The sequence below is a fragment of the Mobula hypostoma genome, chromosome 3 (genome assembly GCF_963921235.1).
Source record: "Mobula hypostoma chromosome 3, sMobHyp1.1, whole genome shotgun sequence".
NCBI classification, from domain to species: Eukaryota; Metazoa; Chordata; class Chondrichthyes; order Myliobatiformes; family Myliobatidae; genus Mobula; species Mobula hypostoma.
The window spans coordinates 137,787,487-137,813,540 of NC_086099.1; the positions used below are offsets into that span (position 1 = coordinate 137,787,487).

Here is a 26,054-nt window from a genome sequence, read left to right on the forward strand (position 1 = left end):
CTCTTCCTCTCTGACCTTCACTTCCACTGATCTTTGCAATTGCTCCAAATAATAGGGAGTCATTTAATTTCTGTAATTTGTTTGTCATATTCAAATTATTTGATGTTCATCCTTCAATTAAGTTACAGTCTTAAATATATGACCATAAGATATAAGAACAGAAGTAGGCCATTTGGCCCATCGAGTCTACTCTACCATTCAATCATTGGCTGATCCCATTCTTCCAGTCATCCCAACTCCCCTGCTTTCACCCCATATCCTTTGATGACCTGGCTAATGAAGAACCTATCTATCTTGCCTTAAATACACCCAATGACTTGTCCTCCACAACAGCTCATGGCAACAAATTCCACAGATTTACCACCATCTATCTGAAGTAATTTCTCCGCATCTCAGTTCTAAAAGACATCCTTCAATCCTGAAGTTGTGCCCTGTTATCCTAGAATCCCCTACCATGGGAAATAACTTTGCCATATCTAATCTGTTCAGGCCTTTTAACATTTGGAATGTTTCTATGAGATCCCCCAAGAGCTGCCAGGTGTTCCTCATACGGTAACCCTTTCATTCCTGGAATCATTCTCGTGAATCTTCTCTGAACTCTCTCCAACGTCAGTGTATCCTTTCTAAAATAAGGAGCTCAAAACTGTACACAATACTCCAAGTGTGGTCTCATGAGTGCTTTATAGAGCCTCAACATCACATCCCTGCTGTTATATTCTATACCTCTAGAAATGAATGCCAGCATTGCATTCGCCTTCTTCACCACTGACTCAACCTGGAGCTTAACCTTTAGGGTATTTTGCACAAGGACTCCCAAGTCCTTTTGCATCTCTGCACTTTGAATTCTCTCCCCATCTAAATAATAGTCTGCCTGTTTATTTCTTCCACCAAAGTGCATGACTATACACTTTCCAACATTGTATTTCATTTGCCACTTCTTTGCCCATTCCCCTAAATTATCTACATCTCTCTGCAGACTCTCTGTTTCCTCAACACTACCTGCTCCTCCACTTATCTTTGTATCATCGGCAAATTTAGCCACAAATCCATTAATACTGTAGTCCAAATCATTGACGTACATCGTAATAAGCAGCGGTCCTAACACCGACCCTGTGGAACTCCACTAGTAACTGGCAGACAGCCAGAATAGGATCCTTTTATTCCCACTCTCTGTTTTCTGCCGACCAGCCAGTGCTCCACCCATGATAGTAACTTCCCTGTAATTCCATGGGTTCTTATATTCCTCATGTGCGGCACCTTGTCAAAGGCCTTCTGAAAATCCAAGTACACGACATCTACTGCATCTCCTTTGTCTACTCTGCTTGTAATTTCCTCAAAGAATTGCAATAGGTTTGTCAGGCAGGATTTTCCTTTCAGGAAACCATGCTGGCTTTGGCCTATCTTGTCGTGTAATCTCATCCCGAACAATTGATTACAACAACTTCCTAACCACTGATGTCAGGCTAACAGGTGCATAGTTTCCTTTCTGCTGCCTCCCACCCTTCTTAAATAGCGGAGTAACATTTGCAATTTTCCAGTCATCTGGTACAATGCCAGAATCTATTGATTCTTGAAAGATCATCATTAATGCCTCCACAATCTCTCCTGCTACTTCTTTCAGAACCCGAGGGTGCATTCCATCATGTCCAGGAGATTTATCCACCCTTAGACCATTAAGCTTCCTGAGCTCAGTCGTAATTTTCACTGCACAAACTTACTTCCCTGACACTCTTGAATGTCCAGTATACTGCAGACGTCTTCCACTGTGAAGACTGATGCAAAATATGCATTCAGTTCCTCTGCCATCTCTGCGTCTCTCATTTCAATATCTCCAGCATCATTTTCTATTAGTTATATAGCTACCCTCGAGTCTCTTTTACCTTTTATATACAGGTGCCCCCATTTTCTGAACATTCACTTTACGACACCTTGCTGTTTCGAAAGACCTACATTAGTTACCTGTTTTCACTAACAGAAGGTGTTTTCACTGTTATGAGAAAAGGCAGCATGTGAAAAAAGGCAGCGTGTGCCTGAACAACCAAGCTCCTCCCCCGGAACTGCATTCTAGCCGGCATTGCTTAAATGCATGCTTTATCTTGATCTTTTTTTTTGTGTATTCATTAGCAAGATGAGCTCTAAGGTATTGGAAAAGCCTAAAAGAGCTTGTAAGGGTGTTACACTTAGCCTAAAACTAGACATAATTAAGCGTTTCGATCATGATGAACAAAGTAAGGACTTGTCCGCACGTTGAACTTGCCTGCGTCCACCATTTGCACTATTTATATGCAGAGAGAAAGAATTTTGAAAGCTGCCGATGTTACTGTTGGTTCTGCTCATAGCAAAGTGGTCTCTCTTAGTCGGCATCCAATAATGGATAAAATGGAAAGTCTATTGCTTGAGTGGATTGATGGGTGTACAAAGTGTGGTATTCCATTAATTTTTCTCATACTTAAGGAGAAATCAGTCAGTCTTTTTAATAAGCTGAAACAGAAAGCACTGGACGATGGTGATCAAAGTGGAATTTAAAGGTAGTCATGGGTGGTTTGATTGGTTTCTGAAGCGAGGGCAGCTTCATAGTTTAAGCAGTGGTCCCCAATCTTCGGTCCGCCGACCGATACCGGGCTGCGAAGGACGCAGTGGTGCAGCGGTAGTCGGGATGCACCCAGCACATCTTTAAGAAAAAAGCCAAAGTAAACAAGCTAATTAATTAAGTGCCACCCGGCATGTAAATGTCGGCCCAGATCAGAGGCGATTGTCAATTGCGTCAGGTGTTTATTCGTATAAGCAAGTGTTTAACTGTGATGAAACCGCAATTTATTGGAGTCTTCCCGATTCTGGTAAGTGAAACTACACTGTACATACATTATTTCTACTCCACATAGGCTGTGTATTTTTATGTGTTATTTGGTGTGATTTGGCAGCTTCATAGCTTAAAGGTTACTAGAGAGAGTTTCTGCGAGATTTTTGCTGCGCTAGACAGTGCTGCAGAAAAGTATTTCTACTTTATATAGGCTGTGTATTTACATATCATTCCTGCTTTTACTATGTTACTGTTATTTTAGGTTTTATGTGTTATTTGGCATGATTTTGTAGGTTATTTTTTGGGTCTGGGAACACTCAAAATTTTTTCCCGTATTAATAAATGGTAATTGCTTATTCACTTTTCGACATTCCGGCTTACAAACCATTTCATAGGAATGCTCTACCTTCGGATAGTGGGGGAAACCTGTACTTAAAAAAGATTTTAGTATCTTCTTTGATGTTAGTCGCCAGCTTCCTCTCATAATTCATCCTTTCCTTCCAATTGACCTTTTGGGTTTCCTTCTGCAAGTTTTTAAAAGCTCAATGCAATTGTAACTTATGTGACCATAATGAAATATTTATGCCTTTATGCATTGCAAGAACGTAAAAAAAAAATAGCAGCAGGAATAGGCCTTCAGGCCACCCAGTCCTGCCTGGCCATCAATGTGTTTATGGTGGATCTGTGCCCCCCTCAGCACTTACTTTGTGCTCATTTCGTATGTCTCTCTACTCTGTAATTTTTCTAATATTTATTTATCTGCACCTTAATCATATCTCATGATCCCTCCAGGAACAAAGAAGTCAAAGGCAGCATGAAAGTAAAATATAGCAAGGATTAGTGGGAAGTTAGAAAATTGGAAAGCTTTTAAAAAGCAACAAATGGCAATTTAAAAAAAACAAGAAGAGGAAAGAAGAATGTAATCTGGCCAATAATATAAAGACTTAATGTTTTGTCACATATATAAAAAGTAAAAGACAGGCAAGAGTGGTTATTGGACTGCTGGAAAATGACATTGGAGAGGTAGTAATGGCAGATAATGAAACGGTGGAGAATTTTGCATCAGTCTTTACTGTGGAAGACACCAGTAGTTCGCCAGAAATTCAAGAGTGTCGGGGGCAAAAGTGAGTGCAGTTACTATTACTAAGGAAACGGTGCTTGGGAAGCTGAGAGGTCTGAGGGTAGATAAGTCACCTGGAGTTTACCCCAGGGTTCTGAAAGAGGTAGCTAAACAGATTGTGAAGGCATTAGTCGTGATCTTTCAAGAATCACTAGGTTCTGGAATGGCTCCAGAGGATGGGAAATTTGCAAATGTCACTTCACTCTTTAAGACAGGGGGGAGGCAAAAGACAGGAAATAATAGGCCAGTTAGCCTGACTGGTGGCCAAGTGGTTAAGGCATTCGTCTAGTGATTTAAAGGTTGCTAGTTCGAGCCTTGGCTGAGGCAGCGTGTGTGTCCTTGAGCAAGGCACTTAACCACACATTGCTCTGCAACGACACCGGTGCCAAGCTGTATGGGTCCTAATGCCCTTCCTTTGGACAACATCGGTGGCGTGGAGATGGGAGACTTGCAGCATGGGCAACTGCTGGTCTTCCATACAACCCTGCCCAGACCTGCGCCCTGGAAAAACCTTGCAAGGTGCAAATCCATGGTCTCATGAGACTAACGGATGCCTATATAATAGCCTGACAACAGTGATTAGTAAGATGTTGGAATCCATTATTAAGGATGAGGTTTCAGTGTACTTGGGAGGCGCATGATAAAATAGGCCAATGTTATCATGGTTTCCTTCCGAGGAAATCTTGCTTAACAAATCTGTTGGAATTCTTTGAGGAAATAACATGTAGGATAGACAAAGTAGAGTTGATGGATGTTGTTTTCTTGGATTTTTAGAAGGTCATTGACAAGGTACCACACATGAGGCTGCTAGAAAAGTTAAAAGCCTATAGTTTGCAGGGAAGAAATTAGCACAGATAAAAGATTGGCTGACTGACTGGCTGGGGGCAAAGAGTAAGAATAAAGAGTGCCTTTTTTGTTTGGCTGCCAGGGGCTAGTAATGTTCTGCAGGGGTCAGTGTTGGGAGTGCTTCTTTGCAGGTTATATGTCAGTGATTTGGATGATGAAACGAATGGATTTATGGCCAAGTTGCAGATGATACAAAGCTGTGTGGAGGGACAAGTAGTTTTGAGAAAGCCGGGAGTCTGCAGGAGAATGGGCAAAAAAGTGTCAGATAGAATATAGTGTAGGAAACTGTATGGTCCTGCACTTTGATAGAAGGAATAAAGGCGTAGACTTTTGTAAATGGGAGAATGTTCAGACACGAGAGATGCAAAGGGACTGAGGTTAGTGTTATAAGGCATTTGATGGCTCTGGCCCTGTACTCACTGGAATGTAGAAGAATGAGGGGGTATCTCATTGAAACCTATTGAATGTTGAAAGACCAAGATAGAGTGGATGTGGAGAGGATGCTTCCTATATTGGAGAAACGATTATACTTTATTCGGAGTTTGAAGAGATTTGGCATGTCAACAAATACGCTCAAAAACTTCTATAGTTGTACCGTGGAGAGCATTCTGACAGGCTGCATCACTGTCTGGTATGGAGGGGCTACTGCACAGGACCGAAAGAAGCTGCAGAAGGTTGTATATCTAGCCAGCTCCATCTTGGGTACTAGCCTACAAAGTACCCAGGACATCTTTAGGGTGGTGTCTCAAAAAGGCAGCACCCATTATTATGGACCTCCAGCACCCAGGGCATGCCCTTTTCTCACTGTTACCATCAGGTAGGAGGTACAGAAGCCTGAAGGAACAGCTTCTTCCCCTCTGCCATCCGATTCTTAAATGGATATTGAATCTTTGGACACTACCTCACTTTTTAAAAAAATATACAGTATTTCTGTTTTTGCACATTTTTAATATATTCAACATACGTGATTTCCTTGTTTATTTATTATTATTATTTTTATTTTATTTTAATTTTATTTTATTTTAATTTCTAATTTAGTATTATTTTTTCTCTCTGCTAGATTATGTATTGCATTGGACTGCTGCTCCTAGGTTAACAAATTTCACATCACATGCCAGTGATAATAAACCTGATTTTGATTTTGAGATTAAAGGCCCAGAGAGCACAGTCTCAGAGTGATGTTCCTTTAGAATAGACATGAAGAGGATTTCTTTATCCATTGAATGGTGAATTTGTGGAGTTCATTGCCGCAGATGGCAGTGGAGGCCAGGTCATTGGGCATATTTAAAGTGGACTTTAATAGGTTCTTGACTAGTAAGGTTGTCAAAGGTTACAGAGAAAAGGCAGGAGAGATGGTGTTATGAGGAAGCAGACTCACAGGTTTGGTAAGTGAGAAAGGAGATACTGATTATGAATTAGCACATTAATCTTTATTTACAGACAAACAGTAAAACATTTGACCAAACATCAAAGTCCCCCTAAAATTCAGAAATAATGACACTACACATTCAGTAACTCTTCAAACTCAACAGGTACTTCATTAAGACTCCGCAAGTTGCACAACTACAGAATTAAGTGTTCAACAGATATTTAGCTAAGGTGTATGGAGTGTCAGGGAGGGGTAGCACCTCTGGTGGGGAAACATGTCGCGTCCTTTTCAGGGCGGTTAGTCCACCTTTGGTCCCCACCTGGCATTCAGCTCTCACCTGTGGCTCCCCGTAGCAGTTTGCATGCAACAGCTTCGACAAACCGGCTAAACCAGGTGAGCGTAGCCGACAGGTCTCAAACCCTCGGTGAGATAGGGAAATATCTATCTCAGCACGTGAAGATGGACTCCGGCGGATTGAGCGAACAAGACCAATGGAAGGTCCAACAGTCAGGAAGGTGGTCTCTGCAAGCGTCGTGGAATGTGTAGAGCACAACAAGACACAGAAGACGTCCTGGTCACCCACTGCGCCTAGTCCCATCTCCAGCCATCTCGACTCTTGTCTTGCCACTGGATCCAGATGAGAATTAGGAAGAGAGAGTGTGGCTGACACTGAGCAACTCTCCCTCACTTAAATCCAGATCAAGCGCTAATCTTGATACCATCAAGCTGGCTGGTGGCGTAGTGGCACCAGCATTAGACTTCGGGGTGAGAGGTCCCGAGTTCGAATCCGGCCAGCTCCCTTGCGCGCTCTCCGTCTATGCTGGGTTGAGCGTCGAGCTAGCAACTCAACCTCATAAAAAGTACTAATGGTGTCGAGGTCTTCACTGATGACGATGGACGAACCTTAGCTAAGTGTGCACATGGGCCTATATCTGCAGCATACTTTCCCAATAGCTCTTCAGCACTGGTCACAACCTCAGTACTCAGTATGACAATGAGCTCCTGGAGACAAAGGAAAGCCTGCAAGTCTCATGCACTTGCTATTCTTACACCCCTGAGGCGCCTGGAACTGGACACCAGTGCCGTGGCATGCAAGGCAACCAATGGGAAAAAGCTGCAGCATCCCTCTACAGGGCCAGTTGATGTCCAGCATGGCAGAAGTCAATTAATCCTTCAAATTACTTACAATGAAGTTAAGAGGAATAATAAATCTGCCATAATAGAATGGAGGAGAAGAATCCATGGGCTGAATGGCCTAATTCTCTTCCTCTGTCTTATGACAGAGAATTCCAGAGATTTACTACCTTCTGAGAGAATAAACCTCTACACATCTTTGTTTTAGAAGACTGGCCCTTTATATTGTAGCTTTTACCTTAGTTGGGACCATTCCACTAGTGAAAACATTTCAATATCTACTTTGTCAAGATCTGAATAAGGGCACCTTTAATTCTTCTAAACTTCATGGAATAAATCACAAACAAGAGAAAATCTACAGATGCTGGAAATCTGAGCAACACACAAAATGCTGGAGGAACTCAGCAGGCCAGGCAGCATCTATGGAAAAAAAGTACAGTCGACATTTTGTGCCGAAACCCTTCATTAACATTAGTTCAGAAACCCTTCAGAAACATTAGTTACTCCAACATTTGAGGGGCAAGAGTCCTGAGGTTTCTCCAATAGTTACATCCCTCCTGCTTAAAAAGGACTTAATTATTCTAACTTGAGAATTTCTGTGTGACAGCCAGTTTGCAATCCATACAAGCACACTTCCTCCAATTCCTTGTACTTAATTTATTTCAGCTCTTATGTGGCATCTTGTCAAATGCCTTTTGGATATCTAAATGGACTACAGATTCCCCTCTAAAAACTCTTCCTGTAACATTATCAAAGACTTCAAGAAAACTTGTCAAGCATGTTTTACCTTTTCATAGAACTATGTAGACTTGATTTAATTATGTTCATCTTTCCTAAATGACTGGTTAATTCCTCTTTGATTATTGACTCTATAATTTTGCAAATAACAGAGGTTGGACTATTTCAGATTGTTATTTGGATTTTTGCATAATCACAGTATGAGCATCCTTTGCTACTGTTATTTACATTTTCTTACCTAAATACACATGAAATACAATGGAATGTGGGTGATTTTTTGAGATATTCACATGAAGTGATGTTGACTTCAATAAATGTCTTGTTTTAAATCTGTGCTGTTGAGAAGAGGACTACACAATTAACACTCCTCCCTAAATCAGCTGAAAGCTGACTGTCCCTCTCATGAGTCTTGATCTACCATTGGCTATAGACAAGTCAGAATCCAACATGCAAATCTCTCAAGAGCTGGTGGCACTTAGCACTATCTACAAGACTTACATTTGGAAAAATCTACACCTCAAATCAAAATCTATTTTGTGTAATAAGCTAAGAATTCTCACACGTCACCATAAAGTCTAGTAATAATGCAGGGCAGCTTTTCTATCCAAGGGAATTGGCCTTGTTACATTTTTTTTGTAACTTTTAACATCAAATACAAGAATGCCCACGGAGATCTCAAAAGAAAAATTAATTCTTCAGCACTCGTCTACCTTAGGTTTTCCCTAATATCCTCCTCATCTTGTAAAATAAGCTCAGAAGTAGTCTTCATACATTACACATTGGAGGAGCAGATGTACAGTGACAGGCATTTGGCCAACATCTTGCCATCCTGTGTGTCAGCAAGTGAAATACATCTCAGTACTGGGTTGTTTACCATGCTTTGATGTGTGAAATTCTTGAAAGTTGTACATATTCCAAGAATTTCACCTTGTAATTTCTTTTTATTATTCATTCTCTGCATCCTGGCATTGTTGGTAAGGCTAGTATGAATGAACCAGGTGGGTTTTTCCAATAGTCCAGCATATTTTTAGGTCATTTATGATGGAAAATAAGTTTCCACTCCATGATGAAGAGTAAGAGCAAAACAGCTTTCTGGAAATCTTGCAACGAGAAATGTTTTTATGGGTGATACACACCACAGCCCATGATCTGCCTTCAGGAAGGAGGTACAGATGCCTCAGGTCCCAAACCTTCAGTTTCAGGAACAGTTATTACCCGACAACGATTAAGCTTCTGAACCAGAGTGGATATTATCACTCACCCCAACACTGGGATTCCAACTGATTCCATAACCTGTGGACTCACCTCCAAGGACTCTACAACTCCTGTTCTCAATATTTTTATTACTTATTTATCTATTGTTATTACTTTGTTTTTCTCTTTGTTTTTGCACAATTTGTTGCCTTTTGCACATTGGTTATTTGTCTTGTGTAGAGTTTTTCATTGATTCTATTGTTTTTTTTGTATTTATTGTGTTTGTCTGTAAAAATATGGTGACATACATATACTTTGATAAAAATAACTTTGATATTTGAACTTTGAACAATGACTGAATATTTGGGATGCTGGGCTGCATCGTCCTGGATGGTGCCAATCTTCTTGAGTACTGTTAGAGCCAAGTGAGAGCATCCCATTATATCCTTGGTTTGTGCCTCACAGAAAGGAGAAATACTTTGGAAGAATTGGAAGTGAGTCATTTTCAGCAGGATAACCAGCTTCTGATTTGATCCTGTAGCAACTGTATCTGTGTGGCTGGTCCAGTTGTATTTCTAGTTGATCCACAAGGTGATGATGGTAATGCATTTCATGTCAGTGATGGAGTGGGAGATATTTAGACTCTCTCTGAGTGATTGAAGATGGTTATGGTCTTGCACTTTGATAATACAAATTTTACTTGCCTACTTAGTCTGTCTCTGAATGCTGTCCAGGTTAAGATCTACACTGTCGCATTTGCTGAGAAGTTGCAAATGAAATTTGGATACTGTGCAATTATAAGTGATATATCTTCACTAATGATAAAATGAAAATTGTTAAAGAAACAGCTGAAGATAGTTGGGCCTAGGATCATGCTCAGAGAATCTCATGTAATCATTTTATGTTTGGGTGGCAGTTAGTGAGATTGGATCCATTCTGCTTTCTCCAGACAGACTGTACTTGGCAATTTTCCACATTTTTGAGTTGGTGCAAGTGTTATAATTGTATTAGAACAAAATTGCCCAAATCTTCAATACCACAACATGTGAGGTACACATTTCATGGAAAGCATAGTGTAAACATCTGCAGTGCATGTTTGTACAAGTGCTCATGGCTCATGATTTGCTATTGTTTCTTAATTAGAAAATTATTTGAATTTTGAGAGCTTCAATTATGACCTGTGTTTATTAATATTAATTAGAACATCTACTTACCTTTATAACTATCAGTGAGATGGATAGAAAGAGGATGAAAAATATCACGGGAAGCAGATGCCCAGTTCAATATTTACATTGGTTTTGCAAATGCTGCAGGTTCTAAATTGCAACCAAACCTGTCATGCCCATGCCATATTCTTCTCACTATTGTTTTCAGACTGGGTATTTTAATATTTTGATGACATGGTGAAACGATGATGGCAAATTGGAAGCTTGTTCGATTGATTGCTGTACTTCCTATTATGCCACTTTTTATACAATTGCAGCTTTTTATACAATTTTTTAACATTTCAGTGTAAATTTAAAAAAAATCACAATGACGAATAGCATAACTTCTCATGGATTGTCATAGAAAACAACACACTCCTCAATGTTAATTTAATTCTATTCAATCCCCATCCATTCTCCACTATCCACAAACTTTACAAGCAAAGAAATGGCACCTTTCTTGCAAACTCTCAACTCAAGATCACAGTCTGCCAGATATCTCACAAAACTACGTTTGGAATTCTGCGCAGAGAAAATTGCTGAGAATCTGGAGTAGCACACACAAAATACTGGAGAAACTCAGAAGGTCAAGCAGCATCTATGGAGAGTAATAAAGAGTTACTGTTTGGAGCTGAGACCCTTCATCAGGACTGGAGAATGGGGAAGAAACTGCCTGGGAATACATTAAAGACCCATTTAAAATATAGGCTTTACAGAGGTCCATGGTTCATTTCTATAACAAGAAAACATAACAGACCATGAGCTATGTACACTTGCACAGATATGCCCTGTGGATGATGACATACCGAAGTCCATGGTTCTTGGTGCAACAATTTGCACTCAGCATAAGTAAGACCAAGGAGTTGATTGCAGACTTCAGGAACACACATCAGTCCTGATCTAGGGATCAGCAGTGGATAGTTTGAGCAGTTTCAAGTTCCTGGATGTCAACATCTCTGAAGGTCTATCCTGGGCCCAACATATTGATGCAATTATAAAGGAGGCATGACAGTGGCTGTATTTCATTCGGGCTTTGAGGAGACAGTATGTCACCAAAAAAGTCTAGCAAATTTCTACAGACGTACCATGGAGAGCATTCTAACCATCTGGTATGGAGGGACCACTTCACAGGATTGAAACTCTGCCATCTCCATCATGGGCATTAACCTCCCCAGCATCAAGGACATCTTCAAAAGGCAATGCCTCAGAAAGGTGGCATCCATCATTAAGAATGCCCATCACCTAGGATATGCTGTCTTTTCATTACTACCATCAAGGAGGAGGTACAGGTGATGACACACACTTCACATTTTCAGAACAGCTTATTCCTCTTCACCATCAGATTTCAGAGTAAACATTGAACTCGTGCACAATCTCATGATATGCTTCCCTTTTTTGCTCTCTTTTTGCACAACTTATTTTAAATGAATTTTTAAAATATGGAGGAGGAGAAGATGGCAACGCAACACAGCGCGCAGCGGTCACTCCAGTGAATGATTTCTCTTGTCTGTCAAGTAGGGTGCCATGCATGATCCTGATTTGATGGAGACGGACGTGAGAGCACTGAGGAACATCTGGAGAAACTTCTGAAATGCCTGCTTCACTGCCGCTGCTACTGTGTGATCCTGAATCTCGGAGGAGAAGGCCCCAAGTCCTTGGCTTTGCTTGTTGCTTGGCGGCCGGGGCGGGGTCGAAGTGCTCAGCAGAGGATGGTGCTCGGGAGGCTGGTCGAAGGCTCGAAGTTTTTGGATGGACTCAGAGTCGGTTGTGGTCGGGTGCTTCCAATGCATCGGCAGTTATCGGCACCTGGAAGTTTATTGCAGGGAGAGTTTCTGCCTTTTGCCACCTGCTATCGGGACTATCGGGAGTCGATCGGAACTTTGAGACTTTTTTTTTACCGTGCCCATGGTCTGCTCTTTATCAAATTATGGTATTGGTTTGCACTGCTGCAACTATATGTTATAATTATGTAGTCTTGTCAGTGTTAGTCTTTGTTTTGTCCTGTGTTTCTGTGATATCTCTCTGGAGGAATATTGTATCATTTTTTAATGCATGCATTTCTAAATGACAATAAACGAGGACTGAGTGTCCTCATAATCTAATCGAATCTAATCTAAAATATCTTTCTTATTGTAACTTATAGTTTTTATTATTACTGTGTGTAAAACAACGTACTGCTTGCTGCAAAACAACAAATTTCACACATATGCCAATGACATTAAATTTGATTCCAATTCTGATTCACCTTTATTTTTACATTACTATTGTTGCTGGAATAATTCTAATATTCTTTCCAAAAGCTGAAAATAGTTGTTCTTTTAATTCACCAGGATTTATTTATTTCCAGCTCCATATCTAGGTTTATTGAAAAAACAGCTATATGGGGTGTAAAATCGATTATAAATTGTCTCTTGCTGGTTAGTACTGTTGCCCAAGATGCCTTTGGCCTAGTTGTCCTTCACTGTTGATCATGAGAATTTGCAACCACTACTAGCATTTGTTTAGATCCTGCAAAGGTTTGATCCAGCAGAGAAAAATAAAAACAAGAAAAACAGGGGAAATCAAATAAACATGAAGTGAAAAACAAGCAAACAATAGAGGTTATAACAATGAATGTGAATTTCATCAATGGGGAGAAAAGGAAATTAGTGAAGAAGTGGAGTGATACATGTATATGCAACACAGATAAGAAGTTGTAACAGAAAAAGAAGAGTTCCTTTTCACCTGGGACTGCTAGACAGTGATAAAGAGTATAAACTATTGATACTGTTGGTTTGGAAATGCCTACTTGTTAGCTTTTGTTGATCAACATCAGTTCAGTCCCACTGTACTTTCCAGCAGGTTTTCTTTCCATATATTGGTACAAGTTCAAGTCTGTTCTTGAGTCTTTTGGAGGCTCTATATTTTATAATGAGTTGTATGTCCACCTTGGCTAGTTTTGCAGATCAGTTTTCATGATTCATTTCATTTCCAGTTTCCCAGCCTTCTAACCTTGATACTTTCTGTTGCTGTGCTAAATTGTTCATTATTGAGAGCAAAAGTTATTGACAGGCTCTCAGCAAGGATTCTTCGATTGCGATTCTAACAGAACACTGAATAAGACTTCATTCTAGAAGGACAAAACCAGATTCTTTTTAACTGGCTGCATTACAGCATGTAGAAATACAGCCAGTTAGAACATTTAACTGTCTCTGTTTCCACATTCACTTTTATGGGTCACGGGCTTCCCACAGCAAGATAAAATAAGTTGTTTACCTGTCAAGAAGAGCAAAATAAATGTTTATTTTGGGATTGTTCCCACTGTATTAAACCTTTGCTTTGGGAACTGACACACTTACTAAGCCAAATGAAAGTGCAAACTTTAAAATGTGTCTAGATTGCTGCTGGCCTTGGTGTATCTAGAGATAGCTGTGTACTGAGAGCTGACACATTAGCATGGCACTAACCGAATATTAAAGAAGCTTAGAATAGCTTCTAAGAGAACACAATGACATATTTTGGTGCATTTTAAGTACAATTAAAGATAATGAATTTATTAAATAAGTACAAAAGCCATATATTTAATACATTCATTTTCACTTAAATATTGAACAGGGCATCCTGATCCCAGCTTTCTTATTGGGGAATTAAAATAGTCTGAAGAGTCCAACGTTTATTGGAGATGCAACAAAATTGGGCGGCATGGTAACGTAATGGTTAGCACAATGCTTTATAATACCAGTGACCTGGGTTCAATTCCCGCTACTAGCTGTAAGGAGTTTGTATATTCTCCCCATAACTGTCTGGACTTCCTCCGGGTGGTCCAGTTTCATCCCACAGTCCAAAGACATACCTGTTGGTAGGTTTATTGGTCATTGTTAATTGTCCTGCGATGAGGCTAGTGTTAATTTGGGGCTTGCTGAGCAGCGTAATTCAAAGGGTTGAAAGGGCCTATTCCACACTGTATTCCAATAAATAAATACATACATACATACATACATAAATTTTAAAAATCTTTTTCCAATAAATGCCATAGTTTTCAACTTTGCAAATTATTACTTATTCATCTGAAAGAACAATAGGTGCTTATTCTAAAATCTTGAGCTATACATGCATCCAAAAGACATTTTGAACATGTTAGCTATGGTAAAAATCATTTCTGGTTGTACTTTTGAGGATTCTGTAAGTATCCCACCATTCTATAAATAACTCATTCTTCAAGTTAGAATTGGAATTGGTTTATTAATGTCCCATGTACAAAGGTACAGTGAAAAACACTGGTACTGTTCATACAGATCAATTCACTACAAAGTGCATTTGGGGTAGCGCAAGGTAAAACAATAACAGAAAACAGAATAAGGTATAATGAATGCAGGTAAACAATATGGTGCAAGATCATAACATGCTCCTGTGTGGTCTCACCAATGACTTGTACATTTAAAATATTATATCATCCAAATCATTGACAATCAAGGTAAAAAGAAATGGTTCCAAAACCGTCCCCTGTGGAACATCATTACCCATCAGTAGCCATCCAGAAAAGGACTCCTTTATTCCCACTTTGCATCATGCCAATCAGCAGGTGCTCTATCTATGCTAGTATTTTTTTTTTGTAATACAACAGGTTGTCATCATGTTAAGCAACTTAATGTGCAGCACTTTGTCAAGAGCCTTTTGAAAAACCAAGTACACATTATCCATCAAATCTCCTTTGTCTATCTTGCTTGTTCTTTCATCAAATTCCCACAGATTTATAAAGCAAGATTTTCCCTTAAGGAAACCATGCTGACTTTGGCCTATTTTATCATGAGCCTCCAAGTACCTGACACCTTATCCTTAACAGTTGACTTCAACATCTTCCCTACCACAGAGGTCAGGCTAACTAGCCTATAGTTTCCCTTCTACTGCCTCCTTCCCTTCTTGAAGAGTAGAGTGACATTTACGATTTTCTAATCCTCTATAACTGTGTTAAAATCTAGTAATTCCTGAAAGATCATTACTAATTCCTCCACAATCTCTTCAGCTACCTCTTTCAGAAACCTTGGGTGTAGTCCATCTGGTCCAGGTGACTTATCTACCTTCAGATCTTTCAGCTTCCCAAGTATCTTCTCCCTAATAATCGCATTTGCTCTTAAATCTGCCCCTGACACTCTCAAACATCTAGCATACTGCTAGTGTCTTCCACAGTGAAGACTGATGCAAAATAGTTCATCTGCTATTTCCTTGTCCCTGATTACTACCTCTCTAACATCATTTTTCAGCAATCTGGTATCTACTGTCACCTCTCCTTTACCCGTTGTATATCTGAGAAAGCTTTTTGTATCCTCTTTGGTAGGTTTCCTTCACATTTCATCTTTTCCATCCCTGTGGCTTTTTTAGTTGCCTTCTGTTGGCTTTAAAAGCTTCCTACCATCTTCCCACTAATCTTTGCTCTATTATATGCCTGCTCTTTCGCTTTTATGTTGGCTTTGACTCTCCTTGTCAGACACCTTGCACTTGTTGAAGTTAAATTCCATCTGCAATTCTTTGGCACACTTTCCCACTTGATCTACATTCCACAGTAGTCCATTATACTACCAGTTTTGGTGCTACCTACAAACTTACTAACCATGTCAACAATGTCTTTTCCTGGACATGTTCAATATATGCTCGAGATCTCATTTTCCATTTATGATGATTCTTAGCATCCATAACAATTGAGATCAGAGGTAGGGAAATGTTTTCCACTGGTATTTTATGGTGCAGAAATAACAATTAAACAACTAAACTTTGAAAATCTAAACAGACATTTTTAATTAGGTTATGTGCTATTTGTTTCCAGTAGAGTCAATGGCAAGTTATTGGCTTCTATGAATTTGGTCCAAAAAAAAAAGCAAAACAATACTTCAGAGGGTATCTCTGAATTAACTGAATTGATTATCTCAGGATTTATTTGGGCTCAAAACAATTTTGTATTTCTTAAATTGAAAAGTACTGTCTAATGGCAAAATTGGAATTGAATTCCAGCTATTTGTCAGTTACAGGAGCTGATCGTTCCATGACTGTGTAGCTAAAACAACTAAAAGGACTACTGAAATGCAATTAATCTATGAAATGTTTCTGCAGTGAGGATTGGCTACCAGGAGAAAAACTTGACTGGGTTGAATTATGACCTATTACGATTACTAATTCATTCTTGGATTATGAAGTTTCCTATTTACTTTTCAGATATAAGTGACCAGTTACTTGAAGTAATCGGCTTGGAGGGGGCCATGGAAATGGGACAGATCTACACTGGGTTAAAAAGTGCAGGGAAAAGGCTGGCACAGTGCTCCTTGGTAACTCTCAGGTACGATTCAATCTCTTTCAACAGTCCTACAAGGTATGGCAGGGCAGATGGTTTGACGTTATAATGCAGCACTAAGATTAAATGCTGACATATCAAATTCCACCAGACTTGTTTCAAGTAAATCTATAGTTATAAATCCAGCAATGATAAGCTGTAGTCTGTGGCTACCTGATGAATGCTGATTTAGTCACCCTATGCATCAGACAGTGGGTATGTTCAACTGAGAGAACCAGCCTTGCTAAGTTATTTCTGGCAACAATTATAAAGTCTTCTGAATTTTTTATGCTGCTTATTATTCCCATTCCTGCCTCAGGCTCATTAAAGTCCAGAATTAATGCAAAAATATTAAAATGAAAAAATCTGTGATCTTTGGTCCATATTAGAAACTTTTGGGGTAAAATAACTTTAAAATTGCCTTTTTGTTTGTGTATATGTGTCTTTAAAGTATTTGGAATACTTTTACAATGCAATATTTAGAAGAGATTTTTAATCCAAATATTTGAATCTTTTTAGCATCTTCATAGGTTTAATTTATATTTAATAACTTGGTGGCATATTAGGGATCTTTACCTGGAGATTTTACATATCTGGGCATTACAATGCAAAACCAGAAAACAAGCTTTACCGATCTCTTGTACTGTTTTGTGAATCTGTGCACCACTGGCAAGTTGGCACTTCCTTAATTGTTCTTAATGAGCCACCTTCTTGGACTGCTATAATCCTTCTTCTGAAGGAGCTGGGGTTCCAGAATTTAGATCCAGCTCCGATAAAAAAAACTGAATCAGCAATGGTATGTGAATTGAGAATTTATGTAAATCTTCAGGTGGTTCCTGTCGCTCTTGTTCTTTTTTCTGGTAAAGCTCAAGGGTCTTGGAGATGTTTTAAAAATTTGTTTATTGAGATACAGTGCAGATAGGCCCTTTCAGTCCTTTGAGCCGTGCTGCACAACAATCCCCCAATTTAATCCGAGTTTAATCATGGGACAATTTACAATGACCAATGAACCTACCAACTGGTATATCTGTAGACTGTGGGAGGAAACCAGAGCACCCAGAGGAAAGCCACACTCTCATGCGGAGAACGTGCAAACTCCTTACAGGCAACGACAGGAATTGAACCTGTGTCACTGGAACTGAAATGAGTTGTGCTAACCACTATGCGTCTGTGCGGCCCAGTTATTGAGTTATTCAGTTGTCAGTAATTAAGTTATTCAGTGGAAATGGCATGTACCACGTACAGAAGATACTGCATTACTTGCCTTAGTTATCTGAATAACTCAGGCAAGTAATGCAGTATCTTCTGCAGATGGTGCATACCATTTCCACTGTGTGCTGATGGTGGGGGGATTGAATGTTTAGAGGGGCAAGTGTACCACAATCAAACCGCTTTGTTCTGTATAGTGTTGAGGTTCTTATGAGTTGTGGTCATTTGGGCCAGCAGAGAGTTTTCCATTACACTACTGACCTATACTTTGCTTATGGCAGAGAAACTTTGGAGTATCTAGAGATATACAGTAGCTGATGGATAAACTCCTCTCAGGCTTCCAGCCAGATACAGGTATCGATTATTACCGACTTTTCAATGACAAACTCTGCCATCTTCATCAGGGATGATGCCGAGGCATGCCTGGTACAGTGGTATTTATACCCGAGTCATCCATCTTTCCTGATTGGTTAGTCCTCATCCAATCAGGTTTCCACTGTCCCACCTTGTTTACAATTGAATTCCAGTTCTTGCTTACAGTGAGACCTTCATCTTTATTAAAATTCTTTTCCTCTAGTTTTATTTCAGTAGCTTCCTTCACCAGGCAGTCGCAAAACCAAATAGCATGGCACAGTAGTTTTGTGCCATCTAAGTCAATCCTATGGGTATTGCGAATGTAATGTTCTGCTACTGCCGCTTTCACCAGGTAACCCAAATGGATAAACCTCCTGTGCTCCTTGATGAGGGTTTCCACTGTGCACCCCTTCTGGCCAATATATCCTGCTCCACGTTCACAGGGACTCTTGTAATCACCAGCTGACATGAGTCCCAGGTCATCTTTGACCCACTTAAACTGCGATTTGAGCTTCCTTATGGGTCTGTGGGTGATACTCATCTGGTATTTTGTCAGGATCCTGGTGATCCTTTCAGAGACTGCAGAAATAGAGAGAAGCCAAGCGATAGCAGAACATTGCATTTGCAATGGCCATAGGGTATTCTTCAACGGGATAAAGCTCTGATTCTGATTATCTCTTCAAATTTAAATTGCCTTCTAAATATTCACATTAAAAACGCAGGATCTCCAGAGTAGTAATCTCTAGATTGCTGCCTGTGCTACATGCCAGTGAGGACAAGGATTTGGCTGATGAATGCGTGGCTAAGGAACTGGTGCAAGGGTCAGGTTTCAGATTTCTGGACCATTGGCTTCGCATCTGGGGAAGGGATGACCTTGACGAAACAGTAATCATAATATGATAGAATTCACCTTGCAATTTGAGAGTGAGAAGCTAAAGTCAGATTATGTCCGTATTACTGAGGAGAAAAGGAAATTACAGAGGCATGAGTTGACTGGAAGGGGACACTAGCAGGGATGACGGCAGAGGAGCAATGGCTGGAGTTTCTGGGAGAAATTTGGAAGGTGCAGGGTAGGTGCATTCCAAAGAAGAGGAAGTATTATAAAGGTTAGATGATGCAACTGTGGCTGACAAGGGAAGCCAAAGCCAATATAAAAGCAAAAACAAAGTAATATAATAGAGCAGAAATTCGTGGGGAGTTAGAGGTTTGGGGATTTAAAAAAAAAACAACAAAGTAACTGGGAGAAAAACCATAAGGGGGGGGGGCAAGATGAAATATGAAGGTAAGCTAACCAATGATATCAAAAATGATTCCTAAAGCAGGAAAAGAGGGGTGAGAGTAGATATTGGACTCCTGGAAAATTACAATGGAGAAATAGTAATGGGGAATAAGGAAATGAAGGATGAACAGAATAAGTATTTTGCATCAGTCTTCGCTGTAGAAGACACTTGCAGTATGCTGGATGTTCGAGCATGTCAAGGGGCAGAAGTGAGTGTAGTTGCTATTAATATGGCGATGGTATTTGGGAAACTGAAAGGTCTGAAGGTACGTAAGTCACCTGGACCTGATGTACTACACCCCAGGTTCTGAAAGAGATAGCTGAAGAGATTGTGGAGGCATAGGTAAAGATCTTTAAAGAACAAGTAGATTTTGCACCTCTTCCTAGAGATGTTGCCTGGCCTGCTGCGTTCACCAGCAACTTTGATAAAGTAGATTTTGGCATGGTTCCAGAGGACTGGAAAATTGCAAATGTCCCTCCCTTCTAGAAGGGAGGAAGGCAAAAGAAGGGAAATTAAAAGCCAGTTATCCTGACCTCAATAGTTGGAAAGATGTTGGAGTCAATTCTTAAGGATATGGTTTCAGGATACTTGGAGGCGCATGACAAGATAGGCCAATGTCAGCATGGTTTCCTTAAGGGAAAATCTTGCCTAACAAATCTGTTGAAATTCTTTGAAGAAATAACAAGCAGTATTGACAAAGATGGATGTTCTGTACTTGGATTTTCATGAGGCTTTTGACAAGGTGCCGCATATGAGGCTGCTGTACAAGTTAAGAGCCCAGGGAAGATACCTGCATGGATAGAGTATTGGCTGATTGGCCGGAGGTGAAGGCTGGGAATAAAGGAATCCTTTTTGGATCGGATTGGCTGATGGTGACTAGTGGCGTTCCACAGGGATTTGTGTAGGTACTGCGTCTTTTTATATTGTACGTCAATGATTCGGATGATGGAACCGATGGCTTTGTAGCCCAGTTTGCAGATGACACTAAGAGAGGTGGAGTGGCAGGTAGTGTTGAGGAAGCAGAGAGGCTGCAGAAGGACTTAGACAGATTAGGAGAATGGGTAAAGAGGTAGAAGATGGAATACAATGTAGGGAAGTCTATGTTCATGCACTTTGTAGAAGGAATAAAAGCATAGATTATTTTCTGAATGGGGAGAAAATTTAAAAATCCAAGGTGCAAAGGGCCCTTGTGCAGGATCCCCTAAAGGTTAATTTGCAGGTTGAATCAGCGGCAAATGAAATGTTAGCATTCATTTCTAGAACATAAAAGCAAGGATGTAATGCTGAGGCTGTATAAGACACTGGTGAGGCCTCACTTGTAGAATTGTGAGCAGTTTTAAGCCCCTTATTTAAGAAAGGATGTGCTGACATTGGGGAGAGTTTCAGAGGTGGTTCATGAGAATGATTCCAGGAATGAAAGTCTAATTGTATAAGGAGTGATAGATGGCTCTGGGTATTTACTCAATGGAATTTAGAAGAATGAGGGGGATCTCACTGAAACCTATGAAATGTTGCAAGGCCTAGAGAGAGAGGATACAAAGAGGATGTTTCTTTCAGTGGAGGAGTCTCAGACCAAATGTCACAACCTCAAAATAGAGGGACATCAGTTTAGAATATAAATGAGGAGGAATTTTTTTAACCAGAGGGTGGTGAACCTGCGGAATTTAATGCCACAGACAGCAGTGGAGACCAGGTCACTACGTGCACTTAGGGCGGAGGCTGATAGGTTCTTGGCTCGTCAGGATGTGAAAGGTTATGGGGAGAAGGAAGAAAATGGAGTTGAGAGAGAAATGGATCAGCCATGAGGAAATGGCAGAGCAGACGCGGTGGGCTGAATATCTTAATTCTGCTCCTTTCTGTAGTGGTCTTATGGTCTTATTACCTATCTGCTAATGCAAATCTAGAGCTTATATGGGTGATAATAATGATCAGTAATCACAAAACTGGACAAGTACAGTATATCAATGCATTGTGAACAATCGCTCCTTGGTATAAATATAGTAGTCACGTAAAATCAGAGATAATATATAAAGACACTGAAAGATTTTTGCTATTGTTTTACAAGGAGTTTAAATTAGTTCTCTTGTGATTGCATCAGCTGTTCCTTTGTTTTTCAGAACCAGCAAGTTCCTACCAATGCAAATTGATGGAGAACCTTGGATGCAAACCCCTTGCACGGTAAGGACATGTGGATCGTAAAATTTATTCGTACAAGAAAAAATGTCTGACAGGCACTTAAATAGGCAAGGCATAAAGGGATGTAGAGCAATTACAGACAAATGGGATTAGAGTAGATGGTGAAAAGAGTAGGCATGAATGTAGTGGACCATCTGTTTCTGTGCTGCGCTCTCAATAATAGTACCTAAAGTAATGCAAAAATTCATTCTTAAATCAAGATGTTGAAGTATGAGTTTACATAGTTCTGCCCAGGCATTCGAAAACCATACAAAAAGTAATAAAACAAATAAAAATAATCTTAGCAACATTGTAAATATTAAAATTTAGTTATTATACTACAAAACATTTTACACAATTCAAATCATTAGCCATTATTTTCAAATATGTATACCCATATCTCTTGGCGCCATTCGTCTCCATTGAGATGAATGAACTCGCTTTAACTACCCTAGTTAAAGGCTGTGCAAGGATTATGTTGGGGCATTGTAGCAAATTCACTCTCCTTTACTGGACTCCATGAGGAGGTTAATATCAGCTCACAGCTAGAATTCTTCAGTAGAGTATGTTTGAGCTTCCAAATCCTCTTGGGCATTAACTGTTTTTAAATGCTGGTTTCAGTTGTTTTCCCTATAACTACAGAATTTTTAAATTTCTGTGACTGTAGCAAAATTTTCATTCTGTCTAAATCTTAGAGATAATTTGAGTTTTTGTATTGCAAGTCCTAGCAGTACAAACAGAACTGTTGCAAGACTGGTATTTACAGAGAAAGCTTCACAACTATCCGTCAAATGACATGGTGGAATGAGAAAAAGGTTAAGCTTATTGGAAAGGGCAGAAGATTTTAAACATTTAAGTATTTGACTTCGAGACAAGCAGGTAAATTGTGATAGCTTTTGGCTATATGGATGACTGATAAATAATAATTCTAATTGCAACTATTTTAATTCATATCACGAACATAACAGTCAACACAAATACAACACTCCCAAAGCAATTCATTATGTAAAATGCTTTGAAACATTTCAGTGTTTTTGATGCTCCATATGTGCAAGTATTTTTTATTCAATACTGCTTTTCTATGAATAAACAACAAAGGAAAGATAGTACTTTCATACAGAGTTTGAGAATCAAACCAGTCCCTAGTTATACTTGAACTATTGCAATTATTAAAAATAGCTGAACAGAATTTGGAGGGATAATCCCCAATTGGCCTATCATGTAGAAAAATACGGTGTTATATGGAGTTTTTTTCCCTCTTCTTTGGACTTTTTATAATTTGAGGCTTCTCCAGAGCAATTGCAATTAATTAAAGGGATTGCTGTAAAGTAAAAAGTGTGGCAGACAATTTGGGAACTTCGGTGTTATACAAACAGCAATGCAATATTGATGACACAATCTTGAAAAGCCAAACCAGCAGTCTTTAAATCACAGCCAAATGCACACCTATGGCCTGGCAGTGACGTTCATTAGACCAGGAAGGTAATAAGGACATTTTCATCTCATAGCTTGGGAAATGAAGTTGATCTTTCTAACTCTTATATCTGTTTCACAATTCATGGCTGGCGTACACCCGCATCTCAAACTTTGGTTTCTCTAGCATCCTTTCTTCTCCTTCCCACTGTAAATGATTGGCTCCATAAAAGTTGTGAAGTCATAGGAGTTCTTCCTGAATTGTTGAGTAGGTCTCATGTACCTCCTCCCTGATAATGGTGATAAGGAGAGGGTATGTCCCAGATAGTGAGGGTCCTTAGTGATTGATGCCACCTTCTTGAGGCACTGTCTCTTGAAGATGTAGGGGTGTGTTGCGCCATGATGGAGCTGGCGGACTCTACAACCCTCTGCAGCCTCTTGAGATCCTGTGCATTGCAGCCTCCATACTAGGCAGTGATCCAACCAGCCAATGCACTCTCCTCTGTATTAGTGCAAAAATTAATGAGAGTCTTTGATTGCATACCGAGTCTCCTCAAATTCCTACAGAAGTAGAGCCGCACTGGTGTGCCTTCTTCAGGATTGTATCAATGTATCCAGCCTTGGATAGATCCTCCACGATTGTTGACATGCAGGAAATTGAAACTGCTTATCCTTTCAACAATGGGTGCCTCAGTATTCTCCTGACTTCCTATTCCTGAAGGTCACAATCAATTCCTTGGTCTTGCTGATGTTGAGTGCGAGATTGTGGCAAAACAATTCAACAAGCTGATTTTTCTCACTCCTGTATGTCTCCTCGTTGCCACATAAGATTCTGCCAACAATAGGCGGTGAGACCACATCTGGAATATTACGTGCAGTTCTGATCACCATAGCAGAAGAAGGATGTGATAAGAGGGTACAAAAAAGATACACAAATATTGTCAGGTCTAGAGGACATGAGTTATTTGAGACTGGATAGGCTGGAACAGTTTTCCCTGAAGCAAAGAAAACTGAGGGCTGACCCTCCAGAGGTTTATAAAGTCATAAAGGAAACAGCTAAGATAGACTCTCACAGTCTTTATTCCAGGGTAGGTAGCCTAAAGCTATAGGGCCATAAGATCTGGGATCAGAATTAGTCCATTTGGCCCATTGAGTCTGCTCTGCCACTTCATCATGGCTGATCGAATTTTCCTCGCTGCTCGTCTTCTGCCTTCTCCCCTTATCCCTTCATGCCCTGACCAAAAAGAATCTACCAAACTCTGCCTTATATATACATAAAGACTTGGCCTTTACAGCTGCCTGTGGCAACAAGTTCCATAGATTCACTGCTCTCTGGCTAAAGAAATTCCTCCTTATCTCCGTTCAAAATGGATGCCCCTTTATTCCGAGGCTAAGCCCTCTGGTCTTAGACTCTCCCGCCATAGGAAACATGCACTCTTCCAAGGCTTTTCACCGTTCAATGGGTTTCAATAAAATCACTCCTCATTCTTCTGAATTCCAGGGAATACAGGCCTAAAGGTATCAAATGCTCTTCATATAACAAGTCATTCAATTGTAGAATCAATTTTTGTGAAGCTACTTTGAGCCCTCTGCAGTTTCAGCACATCCTTTCTAAGATAAGGGGCCCAAAACTGCTCACAATACTCCAAGTGAAGCCTCACCAGTGCTTTATAAAGTCTCAATATTACATCCTTGCTTTTATATCCTAGTCCTCTTGAAACAAATGCTAACATTGCATTTGCCTTCCTCACCACAGACACAAACTTCAAATTAACCTTAAGGGAATCCTGCACAAGGGCTCCCAAGTCCTTATGCACCTCAAATTTTTATATTTTCTCTCTAATTTGAAAGTAGTCTGCCCTTTCATTTCTTCTACCAAAGTAAATGACTATACACTTCCCAATACTTTATTCCATCTGCCATTTCTTTGCCCATTCTCCTAATCTAAGTTCTTTTGTAGCCTCTCCACTTCCTCAAAACCACCTGCCCCTCCACCTATCTTCATATTGTTTGCAGACATTGTAACAAAGCCATGAATTCTATCATCAAAATCATTGACACATAATGTAAAAAGAATCGGTACCAACACAGATCCCTGTGAAACACCACTAGTCACTGGCAGTCAGCCAGAAAAGGCTCCCTTTATTATTACTCTTTGCCTCCTGCCAATCAGCCACTGCTTTATCCATGCTAGAACCTTTCCTGTAATACCATGGGCTTGCAGCTTGTTAGGAAGCCTCATCTGTGGCACCTTGTCAAAGGCCTTTTGAAAATCCAAGTACACAACATCAACTGATTCTCCTTTGTCTATCCTGCTTGTTATTTCTTCAAAGAATTCCAACAGATTTGTCAAGCAAGATTTTCCCTTGAGGAAACCATGCTGACTACAGCCTATTTTATCATGTGCCTCCAAGTACCTTGAGACCTTATCCTTAATAATCATCTCCAACATCTTCCCAATCACTGATGTCAGACCAACTGGCTTATAGTTTCCTTTCTTCTGCCTCTCTCCCTTCTTGAAGGGTGGAGTGACATTTGAAGTTTTCCAGTCTTCCAGAATCATTCCAGAATCTAGTGATTCTTTAAGGATCATTACTAATGCTTCCACAAACTCTTCAGCCACCTCTTTCAGAACTCTGGGATATATGCCATCTAGTCCAGGTGACTTATCCACCTTCAGACATTTCAGTTTCCCAAGAATCTTCTCTCTAGCTGTCGTAACTTCACACATTTCATGCCCCTGACACCTGGAACTTCCACCATACAGCTAGTGTCTTCCACAGTGAAGACTGATGCAAAATACTTAGTCTGTTCACCTGCCATTTCATTGTCCTCCATCAGAAATGAAGAAAAAAAGATGAGAAATCAGAGTAAGGGGGGGGGAGGGGAGGGTGAAATCCAAGATGGTAGTTGATA

The 26,054-nt window shown here is 40.0% G+C and overlaps 1 protein-coding gene across 2 annotated transcripts in view; it reads left to right on the plus strand.

Moving 5' to 3' along the window:
• dgkb (diacylglycerol kinase, beta) overlaps positions 1-26,054 on the plus strand; it is an 828,029-nt gene that overhangs the window by 724,344 nt on the left and 77,631 nt on the right. For both annotated transcript variants that reach the window (XM_063043772.1, XM_063043771.1), the window contains exons 23-24: positions 16,593-16,713; positions 21,668-21,728. In XM_063043772.1, the coding sequence (XP_062899842.1) occupies positions 16,593-16,713; positions 21,668-21,728 (182 nt within the window). The remainder of the gene's footprint in view (positions 1-16,592; positions 16,714-21,667; positions 21,729-26,054) is intronic.